Raw genomic sequence first — 13,783 nt, 5'->3', positions numbered from 1 at the left:
CTCAAATTTAACCACCTCAAACCTATTCAATCACACGCTGCTGTTCTTCTATAGAAATCTAAGTACTGGGATATAATGCATCTTATCTACGCAAGAAAAAAATTCAGAAAACAGAAATGGGGTCATGATTTTTCCCCTAATTCTATTATAGGCTTAAGTTTTGCAACTTCATATCATGCAGTCTCACTACTTTAATCAAATGCTAAGACTAAACCAGGAAAGAGAGGAACATATTTCACACTGAACCTTAACTCTGGGGCCAGACCATAAAATGGGGTCACAAAATAGAACATGAACACACAAAGTAGAGCATGAACACACACACACACACACACACACACACACACACACACACACACACACAAAAGGGGGGGGGGAGGCTTTTTAAAGACGTGGCCCACAAAAACAATGATCCTTCTATGGTACCTCAAAATTAACTTCCTTAAGTGTAATGTTGCGAGCTATAAGCTTTCATAATGTCAACACAATAAACGTAGAAAACCTGTGTATTCTTCAGGTCTTCAGCAGGCACCATTCATCAGAGCAACATTTATTTCCTTATTTACTTGGACAACATAAAACCTTCCCATTCCTAAATGATCTGTAATGACTCTGTCTATTACAATCCCTTGCCCCTTTAAAAAGATAATCAATTTGCTTTGAGTATGGTAACTCCCTGCTCTTGGCCCATAGCAAGGCTAGTGCAAGCTGCAGTAAGTCCATTCTTACTGTTAATACCCAAAGCATGTCCTTTCCCCATTTGGAGGACCAGGGAAGAGCACTGTTTTTCCCCCCCCACCCCCCCCCACACACAAAGAAGCCTTGCCATTTCTAACACAGATGCAAGAGGTCTGACTTCCAACAGGTTTTGACTTAGCCTCTATTCATGAATATAGATGTTCCGCATGCACATCATATATACATGCTTTTTGCACACTGTTGATTCCATATTAGCAGCTAATATTTCATATTAAAAGTATCTTCTCTTAGAGCAATTCACAGAACCTGCTTATGGCACAGGAAGATAGAGATGTACACATTCTGTTTGCATGCAATTAGAGGAAACCTCAAACTCAAAGAAGACTAACATAAATATACATTAGCAGATGCACATACCTTGTGTGACATTGGTCCTGATTCCTGAATTGATAAATGGACTGGTTCTCCTGTGGTTAAAACATAGGTAACATATGCATATCTCAATATGCAGGCATCAATGACACTTCTTTTGAGACCAAATCATTTAGAAAGGTACCCATTCAGTTTGGCCAAGTTCTCTCTCATCTAGACCTTTTAGTTTCTATATACGCTACTGAAGTTCAGCAAATAATAAAACTGTACTTTCACCTCAAATGTTACTTGGAATACAGTCTACATTACCTGTGACAACAACAATCTCTCTCCTATGCTGAGAAAATTCAGTCAACTACTTTTTTTAAAAAAACTACCATATTTGAGAGGTATAATGGGTTTCCAGAAAGAACACAATACTCATGTTAGGAAGCCTGTACTAAATGGACAACATGCTGGCTGGCCTGGTGGTGATGTCCACAGTTAAACTGACACAAAAACTTCCTAGTTCAGGCAATCCTATGGCACACAAAACGGACATAGCCACATATGGGGGATGAGGGGGGAGAGACAGAGAGAGAGAGAACGAGAACACACAGCTGCACTACAGTGGCCACCAGGGCTGGCTAGTCAATGTCTTCCATAACTCTTCTTATAAATAAACTATTTATTCAGTTAAATAGTTGCGAAAGTGGAAGTCCCTAACTATTTCAATGAATTTTTAAGATATGGCAGCACCAGCAAAACAAATACAAGAGAAATAGTAAGACAGGGCTCAGTTTTCAGATGTACCAAATACTCAGAAACGCCTGTTGATATCCATAAACACAACTGTTATATAAGCCTTTTCAATACAATGGAATACACAGTTTGGCTCTTTTTGATAATCAAAACTCAGATAGATTGCTCTTACCCTGAATAAGGCTTTGTCTGTTTCGTGTTTTCTCCTGGTTCACATTTTGGATTTAAAATAAAGAAAAAACTTTCAGAAACTAGTATCATGTATTGCAAAATACCACAATATAATATTTTTATTTCTCAATAAAAAGATTACATACTTTGTTTCATATATACCAGCAAGGACAAATTTCCACTGAATTCAAAAGGAAGTTATAACAATATTATGACACTATGGAAAGCCAATACAAACTCTTTCCCATTACTAGTTTGGAAAGCAAAGCTGTTGTGGCTGTGCTAGTAGCAATGTGTTTTGTGTGTAAGCTTTGCACATACATATTTACTGAATAAATGACAGAAAACATTTCTCTGTGAGGCTAAAGATTTTAAGAAAAGTCATATTATCACAATATCAGACCTAACCCAAACATAGGAAGTTCTGCATGCAGTAAAATTTGATTCAAAATAATTTAGTGGATGACTTTTGAAATATTCAGAGATCATTGCTAAAAATGAGATTAAAACAAAACCAGAAAAGCTTTCCTAAAAAAGTAAACCATAACTTTCAACTTCCAAATCTGAAATGCTACTCTCCCTGGATTTTACAAAGTTCACAAGTACAAAGAAGAAAAATACATTCTCCAAAGAACAGTCAAGCAAAACTTTCCAATTCCCAGAGAAGTATAAAAAAATTTCAAGATAAAGATTTCATACTCCCAACTAACAGGAAAAAAATCATAGGAAGTCTTTAAAGAGGAGCTTTCTCAGTGTCAGAAGACTTAAATCAGGCCCTAAACCTAGCAAATAACAAGAACCAGAGAAACAAACCAAGTAACACTCTAGTTGTGAGCACTCTCTCATTCCTTAGGTCCTGAGAAGATGAATCCCCTTTCTATGTTGGGCAATATTTACAGACAAATAAAGGATCTGTTGATTTACTGTATACTTACCCCTGAATTGTAAGGGGGATCAATCAGACTGAGATTAGGGAGAGATGCTTGAAGTGCATTTACATACACTGGCTGAGAATGAACGGAGGACATTAAAGCTGAAAATTTAACAGAAACACACTGAAAAATACACTGTGATTTATTAACCATTTTAAAGCCTAACTCCTTGAAGCATGAAAATACTCTGACATGTAACTCAATTTTATCTTCAGTAAGAGCTCATCTGATCCTTACTACAAGGACTATTCAGTTAAAAAAAGCAAATAAAAAAAAAACCAAACAGAGAAGAAAAAAAACCCACCAAACAAAAAAGCATTTTACCTTCTTGTTTGTACTTCTGAATCTTCTTAATCAGGTCCATCCTGTGAATGTTTCGAAAACAGTCTTCTATCAAATCCAGTTGATTAGGAGCCACCAAATTTAGTTTCTCCAGGTCAATCACAAGACCTAGAAAACTCTAGAACAGCAACAGGAAAAAAACCCTACAAACTGTACTATCAGTAATTTGCTCTCTATCAGTAACTGAGAAAGGCAAGTCCACTAGTCAAACAAAGCAACCCAGGAAATAATGTGGGGAGGGGTAAGGGCTGTATATTCAGGAATTAGACACACTACCAGCTGAAATACTAAGAAACGATTATCTGGAAAACATAAGAGCTCTCAGTATTATATCACAGCAGTAATTGGAAACGAGAAGCCAATAACCTTAAAAAAAAAAAAAAGAAAAGAAAAAAAAAAAAAGCCAACCACTTGGAACATCATCTCAGATGCCCAGAGTAACAGCTTAAAAAAGGGGGAAATTTACAGGGGCCCTCTCCTTTTCTCTCTCTTCTGTGCTCAGTGGACAAGTTTTCTGATTCCTCTCTACTGAAGCCCTTCTTTCTCAGAGCACTCAGAAGCAGACATTCAGAATGCAAATAGGCTGACAATTACTTAGTTAAAACTGTTCTTTTGTAAATGAAACAGAGCACAAACAAAAAGTGATCTTATAATTCAAGATATATTTGAGATATGTGCTACATATGTGAACTTGCAGATCAAGAATATTGAAGAAAGGCTTTATTTTATGCCTTCCACCTGTGGGACTCATGGAATACCATTCACTACAGCAACTCTTCATTGTTCCGCCTTACTGTTTTTCTAGCTGCTTCTACTGCATTAAAAAAAAGGTAGGAGCCACTACTCCTTTCATACTTTCTGAATTTTGTCTACTCCTGCTGTGCCATCCCTTGCAGTACTGTCTCTTCTCCTTACCGTCTAGCCACATCCCTTTTTACTTTAATCTCATTGCTCTAGGGTAGAAGACTAGGAGAAAGAAGTTACCTTATCTTTTGCCATTTTCATACGAGGTGCATAATCTCTGAGCAGGAAAAGAAGAGAACCAACTTCTTCTTTTTCCAAATTCTCATTAATCTCTACCATTAGTACCCTGAAATGAAGTTGAGACATTTCTAAAGCATTAGCTTTCAGCAAGATCCTACCCCTGCCCAACTCCCCAACTTCTCCCATGTTCCAGTCTCAATACACTATTCCTAATTAAACAACATGAACAAACTGTACTCTGTTCCACAATCCATTTACAAAATACCTGCTCTTGCTCATCTGCACCTGTGTCTTTCTATAATAACTATTTTGAAGCAAGAGGGTTCAGTGGGCAGAAAAAATTGCTGGGAATCAAGATGCATAATTTCTGTTCCTGTCTGCTTTTGCCTTGAGATATAACTGTGGCCATGACATCTTCAACAGTGATTGCAGTCTAGTGAACAGATATTAACGTAAGGGAACTAGCTAGCAATCTAGCCAGGATTAACTCAGTCTGTATGTATACGAGGTCAGTATTTATTTTTCAAATTTACCTCCTACAATTATTTCCTGTTGTTTTGAACTGTTCTGTAAATCACCATTCAGAGACAAATTCTAACACCCTTAATGCCCAGTACTACACAACAGAATTATAATCAGAGTAGCAACCAGCATGCAATTTACCAACTGAAATCTGAATTTCAAAATGACTGTTGTTTTTCTAAATTCAGCCAGAATATGAAGAATCACGAAAATAGCGATTTCTGCTTTTTTCAGGAGACAGTGAAATGTAGACTGTTCTCTGGCACACTAGGACATCATGAAGTAAATTGCCACAGAACTACTTGGCCTATGTGATGCAACATCACAAACACTTTAAAATATAAAGGAAGAACTAAATGGCAAAAAGCATCCCAAAACACAAGAAGGGATAATGGCAGATTGCCTTTATAATAGCCACTGCTGGTGAAACAGAGGTCTCAATATTTCAACACAGCTGAAGTGAGAGATACAGCATAACAGAACACATCTTCAATTTTTTTTTTATCTGATCCAGGATTTTTTTCTTTCAGTGAGAAGTCAACACAGGAAAATCCTCCTTATGAGTACATTTATTTCTTTCTGAAGTCTCCCAAAGAAAAAACACCAGAGCCTCTTAAAACTAAAGAGCAGAATGTAGTTAGAGACAGGCCACCTGAGGAAAGCTGTATCACAATGTTACAAGCCCAAAGCAAACTGGAAAAAGAAAAAAAGTCACTAAATAATGACATTCCGCTGAAGTATCATTTCTACCTGCTCATCCAGAACTGAACAAACATCATTGTTGCCATCGATTAACAATTTTCTTAAAGATAGATGCTTGTAGTGCCATGACTTATAAGAAGATACTAAGGCTTATTTTTAGGGACTAAACTTTAGATACTCTTTTCATTATATGATGCTTTTTTCTGCTCGTCTTTTACCTTCATCAAGACCTGCCTATTTCTACCCCCTCCCCAAGCATTTTGAAAAAATAGAGTAGCCTTGAAATCAGAAAACCATGTATTACCTGTAATCAGGAACAAGTCTGGGACACCTGGCAAGGTTAGCTTCCACTGTTGCCTTCTCAGTCTTCAAGATTCTCCTCAGCAAGTCAAACCTCTTAACTCTGTACAACAGCTCAGACAAGCCCAAAGGAGACAGTTTCTCCCTGTCATTCAAAGCTGCGAGCAGCTCTCTAAGGTCTGCAGTAGCTAAATCAGGAGCAAGGTCTCGGCACAGGAAAATCATTATCTCATCTTCTTCTTTATCTAATTCTTGTTCAATCTGGTGAATGAGGGCAGCCGGCACTTGGCACCTGGTCATCACTTTGTTGCTGTCCCTTTAAAATTGACAATCTTCTGCTTTTTTTTTTTTTTAAACAGGAAGCCAACATGACACAAAGCCCATTTCTACCACAGTGCTCCTCTGGTGTTCAATCTTAACTAGATGTGTTTCTACAGAAGTAGTTCTGAGGGAGAGAATTAAAAGGTTCTGAATCAGTGATCTACTGCACAAGATCCCAGTTAAAACTTCTTTCTGAGATATTCCACTCACAACTAAAATGCCAACTTAGTCTGTAAAGACCTTCTGTTCTCAAGGGGTTCTCCCAGCTGTTCATTACAGAACAAAAAGCAGTTGGTAGGTCATAAGAAGAACTTCATTTTTTTTTGATTAGTAAGTAAAACTACCTTAGCACAAGTCTGTAAATTCCATAGGAAGTGAAACGAAAAATCATCGGCCTGCTGATAAGCAGTCATATTTTAAGTGTTTCTGAAAATAAGAGTTAAGTTGTATAACATTTTAAATCTAAATTTCTGACCTCTTCCCACCAGCCCTCCCACCTGCCCACCAACCCTTCTGGGCCCTTTTCTGCCCCAGAAGTCTCAAGGCATTTTTCAGGAAGTGTTTTGAGTGCTAAGATGTAGTGTAATCCCATGTTACAGACAAAAGTATTTAAAAAAAAAACATATAAAAACACTATTAGGTATTTGTAATGTGCTTTGCCTTAAATGAGACCAAAATAAAGGAAGTATTCACAATGTAATACCTTTCAGAAGATTAATAATCTTGAAGCTCCAGAACACAAGATGGATTGTCTTATTTACTAGTATCTTTTCAAGTGATTCCACTCTGAACAAGTTACTGGGGTTTTAAGGGTTTCTACCCACACACCTGCTGTTGCTAAAAAGATCAAAGAACCACACAAAAAATTCCAACCTTAAGTATGCTAATGTATTATCTCTGAAGGCACAGATAGGCCACAGGCTGCCTTTCCCTTCAGTGTGACATTTATGTTTCACAATACTAAAAACTGAAATAAAAATTCAAAACTAGAAAAAAAACCCTCTCTTGTGATTAAGGAAATAACTAGGGTACTAGGTTCAATTTCTGCTGCCACCAACCATGGAAATTCGATCTACCCTTCTCTGATCCCTATTATATACATGGAGAAAGATGAAATAAGCAACCTGAAAATAAATCTTAGTCCTCACAAGGAGCTCAGTTACTATACTAAATGGTTTTGTGTAATCCATTCTCTAAAGCAAAAGCCAATATAACTTTAAAGCCTAAAACACTGAAAGCTTTTAATATCATAACATCCACACATTAAGTAGATGAGATGAACTCAGCTTCAAGCTATTTTCTTCATTCAGATGCTATCTAAAAGAAAGGTAACTTTTCCAAATAATTAAACACCATCATGACTCCTCGCTCCAGAAAAGGAGACATCTTGCAGATGTCATGCCTGTATCACTAGGGGATTATAACACAAGTAGGTGCTATGACCTCTAGGTCCCATCTTCAGAAACACAACTGAAGGGGGAGGTAAGGAAGGGTAGCACAAACAAGTTTTAAAAGTATCACAGAATCCACCACATTAGAAGACCTAAGTATGACTCAGCTTAATACTACTACTACACTTACATACTGCCGTATAAATGAGATCTAATGTTTCTGTAATTGAGTCCTCAAACCGCACTTAAGCCACTTTGACTCATTGTCAGAAGCAGAGAGCATTCAATTGCAGCTGACAGTAATAAAGCTGCAGATACCCACCTTGGCCCATCAATGCCTCCTATTTACATTCTATACATGCCATTCTAAATGTGTAGTGAAAATGCACAATTATAATACTCCTGCGATAGCACAAACCAGAAAAAAGCAACACCTATCCTAATACATTTCTGTTCTTCAGAACCTAAAAGGGACAGACCAGAACAGCGTTTTCCCTCATCACAAACACCATTTAGGAATGTGGAAGAACAAAATGCACTGTTTGCTGGAAGAGGTGCAACAACATTTATGCCTACAGACAAACAAATGTCCACAATGCAAGAAGGAAAAAAAAAAAACCAAAAAAACATGAACAGAAATGCTGGCATGAAACATCAGCAGAAGCTGCCCCTTTGTCACTGCAACGCTCTTTCAAATACTCAGGACCTTGGTATTTTTAACATAGCAAGCTGAAATGGAATCAAAGTCTTTCCAACAAAGATAATCTGGCTGGACAAAATATTTGTACTTTTGGACCTCTTCTATTTTACACACGGACTTGCAATACTAATACTTGTATAGGTGGGATGAAAGGGCAGGGCAGGAAAATTTTCAGGCTGCTGATGAGCAGAAGGTCCCCCCCTCCCCCCATGCCAGAATTTGTTTTGTGCAGTTTTCTGCTGAAGTATCTTTCTTGCAAACGTCTGATTTTCAAGATAGCATAAAACATTTGTGAGAATTCCACATAAAAAAATTAATACTGCTTTAATGACATAATACAGTCAAGAAGGGGGGGCAAAAAACACTCCCCCATATGAAAGCATCTAGGCACACGCATCTGAGTCTTGCAGAAGAGCTTGATAATGTCATATGTATCACTCACTTTAACAGGATCAAGGAATTTAATAACTTCTTTTGGCTATTTTAAGAAATCCCAGATAAACTTAAATTTTTTTAAACCAATCTATTCATTTAACTTATTGTTTTAGCTAGTTTAAAAAAAGTATGTGAGTGTGCCTAGGGGGAAGAATTTCCTACAGCGTTAAGATTTCAAACATCCAAAGTTACTATTTATGCATCGCCTCAGAAATAATCTACCTTTAAAAGATGCATACGAACTATTTATTTTCCTTAACTCCCGTCATGTAAGATAGATCACATGTCACTGTAGAAAAATGCTGAACAGTACTCCCACTGCTGAATCTCTTACCTGTACGCAATTCTACTCACAAGAATGTTGAAAGACAGACATCTAATCATGGCTGTCTTACTGATTTACACATCCAGATCCAGCACACGTTGGTTTTCATCCAGTATTTTCCAATGATGGCCCATATACAGAGTTGATGACCTCAGCTCATTTTCTGTTGGACAAATATCAACATCACAAATTACAGCTGGGGGTTACTTGCTAATTTTAGTGGGGGAAAATAAGGAAAAATGAGCTAGGATCACACATTCTTTTGCTTGATTTTAGATGGTCCACTAAACCAGGAATGAAACATGAAATACCAGGAAAAACAACTGTGCATATATAGTCAATGGTCAGTCAATAGTGCACACTCTTGCAGAGTTTGGAGAATGAGTAAAACTAACATGAATTAAGTGTCCCAGTATCTGAAAGCATGCTTATGACTTAGTATCCAAAAATCATGCTGCGATATTTTGATAGGTCACATCACCTGGGCAAACCTGGTGCATTCCATCTGCATGTGTCTGAGCCAGACCCAGACCCACTTGACCATGAGAGGTGAAAGGGCATCATGTTTCACCCTTCCATCTGATGATATGACAGCTTTTGCAAACATCATTGGTACAGTTATTATAGCTGCAACACAGACAACTAAAGAAAAAGAGAAAAGCTATGATAGAATGCATAACCCAGCAGTCTAGCCTTAAATTTTTAGATTACCTGGACTCTGCAGCAAGAAGAGCTTTTGAATGTAAATTTTTTACAAAAAGGAGTGAGAGGAAAACAGCATACCTTTCCAGGAGAAAAAAGTTCACAGTCGGCAGAGAAAGTTGCCCCTGTAGTTTGTGTTCATGTGTGCATGTAATTTGCAAATATTAATGCAAGAAAATACTTAAAGACTTTCCTCTTTTGTTCAGTTCAGTGTTGTATACACTGAACAAAGATTTCAGCACAAAGGTTATAGAGCAGGAAGACGGTTAAAACAGACAGTGCTCCATGTCTTAAAAAAAAAAAAAAAAAAAAAAAAAAAAAAAAAAAAAGCTGTGCCTGTTTGAAGTACTACACTTAAATGAAATCCAAAATCATTGCAAATAGCAGAACTCTAACACAACCACTGACACCGATGTATCTGAGGACACTGCAAGGCTGCCACAGCAGTATTAGGGGCATGAGTGAAGGGGGCAGGCCTACACACGGAACAAAGAATCACTCTTTTCTTTCTGTAATCAAAGCACCAGGAAAGCCCCAGGCACGGCGAGGGAGGATGACTGGAGAGGAGGCAGTTTTCTGTAAGTTTGGCTATTTCAGTTCACGATCAACCCAAATTTTCACAGGGCAAGGGCTCTTGTGGAAAAAAGTCATAAGGTCTCTGAAAAAAATGACTGATTCTAGAGTGACTCATCAGTCGCCCTGTGACCTCAAAAGAGGACTGAGAGAAAACATGTCTCAAGGGGGCTACTACCAAAGCTCACTTAAATGCAAGTTTTTGCTTTTATTTAACTTTCACGCTTTCCTTAACAAAGTGGAAGATTTTAAGGTTGAGTGGACATTCCCTTGATGAATTTCTCACCTACTGCAATGGGAAAGCACCCTTGTCAAGGGCACACTTGTCTAAGTCTGCATTTACTTTTGACCCTGGATATTGCACTGTAAGTAAGATGAACATCTGAGAAAATTAGCAAGTGTATTTACTTCTCAGACCACAATAGTCATTGCCATTCCACACTAGGGAAACAGTGAGGAAAACATCAGTATATTAATTGGCTCCTATGAAAGTAATAAAATGAATTATATTCCTATTTTCTGTACTGTTTCACACTGTCCAGAGTCCATTCAGAATGCATCCAAAATCAAGGGCCAGGATTTTTTTTTTTAAGGTGTGGGAAGTAACAATATACTAGAACTTCACACACAAAGACCTGCAAGGCTCTAATAACTCCCCCCTGTGTATGTACAAGGCTCAGGCAATCCTACTTCTGGCTGAACTTGCTGCATGAAACCCCAGACCTATGACTGCAAAACAAATGCTGCACAATGTACCATTATCAGCTCAATTAGCAAGGCAAAAAGCAATATCTTGTATTAATTGTGATAAAGTCATCTACCAGGCCTCACATTAAGAAGCAGAAGTCTTTCAAGAGAAACAGGGAAACTTTTCACACTTTAAAAATCATCTACAATTACAGTCTGTCAGTCGAGACAGCATTTGCTTCTTGAATGTTTCCAAAATGTAGTAAGCATCAGTAAAAACGGGATCTATCATCAGCGGTTGCAGTTCTTGTTTGGAAAGCCCTCTTTGTTTCACAGGATGAGCTCAAGTAGAAGCCCCTGTGCTAGGGGAAGAGAGTGGGTTACCTTGCTACAAGGAGGTATTTGCTACGTTTTGTGCCCCCTCCACTCTGCCTTAAGAGGTAGAGGTGCTCAGTCCACACAGTGCTCATTTTGAGCATGTACCATGACATTTTTCAAAGCACTGAATATTTCGGGACATGTTCCACAAGTTTCAAATTTCCCTGTAAAGAAAGACGATCTGGTACGAGACAGTGAGGGAAAGCCCGCAGTAACTTCCAGCTTGCTCATCATTGTATTAGGCCTAAATGATTTGCTCTCGGTGCAAACCAGTAGAGACCACACTAATTTCCATTTAAAGGTGAGTTAGTTTAACACTCCAGTCCTAATCAAAAATCGAAATAAACTGGCTTTACCCTAGGGAGTTTATACAGATTTCCGCCCAATTTTAACTACGTCACTTTAAATCACACTTGAAAAATGAAGCGAGAGGAGACTCCGCTCTGCAGGACGAAAAGGGCAGCACCGGGTTTCGTTTCTCCTCACGAGCAAGGACGGGAGCAGACCCCGCTGGCGCTGGGCGTCCCGGCTCGCCGCAGCCGCCCAGCCCCTTCGCGGCGCGGCGCGGCCCGACCCGGCCCGGCCGGGCCGCCACACGGCCGGCCAGCCCGACCCCCTTCGGGAGCGGGCCGCGGCGGGAGGAGGGCCCGATCCCGGAGCAGGGTGGGTGGGGGGGGCTGTCCTGAGGGCGCGGGGGGGAGATATGTGGGAGAAGGAAGAGGGGAAGCATAACGCACCCACGCGCACCCGGGAGGTCTCGTCTACCGCGGCGGGGCAGGTCCGGAGCTGGAAGCGGTGCCGCAGGGAGGACGAGAGGGCGGTACCGGCCTCACAGCGGGCTCCCCAGCACCAGGCGTGGTTTCGAGCAGGGGGACAGGGGGAGGCACAAGCCCCTGGGCGCTTTTTCTTTTTAAAGCGAGTTTCAGGATGAAACATCCGGAGCGCTTTCTGCTTCTCTTAACGCTGCTGGGACCAAAGCCGCCCCTGCGCATAGACGGTAACAGTCGCTGCTCAGGGACGAGGGGACTGAGTATAACCCTCTCGTTAGACAGCCGCGGAGCCACACTCGCCAACTCTTATCGCCACTCCGGCCATTAGGTATTTTGGGGCGAGGAGAGTGGCTGTCAGCCACCTAAATCTCGGTTGCGCGGCCGGGAATTGTTTTTTTTTTTTTTTTTTTTTTTTTTTAAACCTGCCTCAGGAGAGGAAGCGCCTACCTCCCTTTCCCCCGTACAGCCCGACCTGGCTGCCGCCCGCAAAATGGCGGCGGAGCGAGGTGCCCACCCGCGCGCCGCTCGCGCCGCGACCTGCGGGGGCCGTTTGCGCACAAAATGGCGGCCGGCGCCGTGGGGAGCGGGAGAAATGGCGGGAAGAGCGGCGGAGAGGGGAGCGCGGGGCCGCTGGGCACTTCTGGGAGAGCGGACAAGGAGGGGGCAAAAACACGCCCCGTCAGTGGGACGGGCGTGTTTTTGCGTGTACTGGGGGGCTTGAGGGCTTCTGCTTGGAGCCCCAGAAAGGGAAGGCTGGAAGTTGCATCTATAGATAGCTGTATATATAGACATGCATACATAATCTATATACGTATAGACCGCAGACCTTTTAGGCCGATTTTCAGATGACAAAGGTCCACCTCAGGAGCCATTCAGTGGCAGATCAGCAGTTGTTTCCAGTGAGCGTATGCAGACTCTGAGCAGGTATTCCCTATAGCAGAGCATTTCGGTGGGGGGATATACAGAAACAAATCTTTCCTGTGTTCATGTCTCGCGGTATCACTCTGAATTCATTTGCAGCGAGGATAATAATTGTTGAGATTTGTGACAGTTTTGAGCTTCCGTTTGTTGTGTAATCTTCAATACTTTGTTCCTGTATACTGGGTAATGCCATTCCCATGGTATAAATGGCAAGTTCCATCAAGTGACTTACTCTCAGGCATTAGTGTTGCAGCTGGAGCTGCACTTTGTCAGCTGAACTAGACAGAAGCCTCATCCACATGTGGTGAATTTGGACACAATGTATATAAAATCTTCAAGCCCAAAGGACTTTGAAGTATTTACAACACAGGGAACCATTTTATGTGCTGCTAAAAATGGAGCAGTTGAAGCACAGTTTTTTCTGGAATAATACTCAGCTGTAAAAAAGTGTAATGTTCTCCTTGGAATGGCGGGGAAAACTCGCTACCCAAACTAGAATTTGGTCCAATTCAAGAGACTGTTTTGTGCTCTGAAAAAATGCCTGGATTCTTATTGACCCCGTATGGTTAGGATCTCACCTCAATATCCATCACTGAAGGGTAGCAAGGGTCTCGCAGCGTCCCTGCTGCCAAGCCATAGCGTTGGATTAATGCTGATTCAGAATGAGAAGGGCTGCCCACTGAATCGACTCTCGCGTTCTCTCCTCGCACCTAGTCCGTACAAACACGTAAGGACTTGCCCAGGCTAGCAGGAGAGGTTTAATGAGATGGTATGGCTGCAGCCTTATGAAAGAAAAGAAAAACATGCTTTTTGCA

At 40.6% G+C, this 13,783-nt stretch overlaps 1 protein-coding gene across 4 annotated transcripts in view; it reads right to left on the bottom strand.

Annotated features, from left to right (window-relative positions):
* Positions 1–13,783, bottom strand: part of CFLAR (CASP8 and FADD like apoptosis regulator) — a 22,855-nt gene extending 9,072 nt beyond the window's left edge. The window contains exons 1-8 of one of the 4 annotated variants that reach the window (XM_026108402.2): positions 13,547–13,783; positions 8,947–9,100; positions 5,770–6,210; positions 4,242–4,347; positions 3,240–3,375; positions 2,919–3,016; positions 1,985–2,018; positions 1,117–1,166 (exon numbers count right to left, since the gene is read on the bottom strand). In XM_026108402.2, coding sequence (XP_025964187.1) covers positions 1,117–1,166; positions 1,985–2,018; positions 2,919–3,016; positions 3,240–3,375; positions 4,242–4,347; positions 5,770–6,065 — 720 coding nt within the window. In that variant the 5' untranslated portion in view covers positions 6,066–6,210; positions 8,947–9,100; positions 13,547–13,783. Of the gene's footprint in view, positions 1–1,116; positions 1,167–1,984; positions 2,019–2,918; positions 3,017–3,239; positions 3,376–4,241; positions 4,348–5,769; positions 6,211–8,946; positions 9,101–9,418; positions 9,690–9,720; positions 9,950–12,014; positions 12,472–13,546 lie in introns of those variants that run through there. The other 3 variants (XM_026108168.2, XM_026108250.2, XM_026108328.2) reach the window with 3 other exon arrangements.

Source organism: Dromaius novaehollandiae, chromosome 7 (assembly GCF_036370855.1).
Source record: "Dromaius novaehollandiae isolate bDroNov1 chromosome 7, bDroNov1.hap1, whole genome shotgun sequence".
NCBI lineage: Eukaryota > Metazoa > Chordata > Aves > Casuariiformes > Dromaiidae > Dromaius > Dromaius novaehollandiae.
The sequence above is the reverse complement of the archived record's forward strand: the minus strand, read 5'-3'. Positions and strand labels throughout refer to the sequence as shown.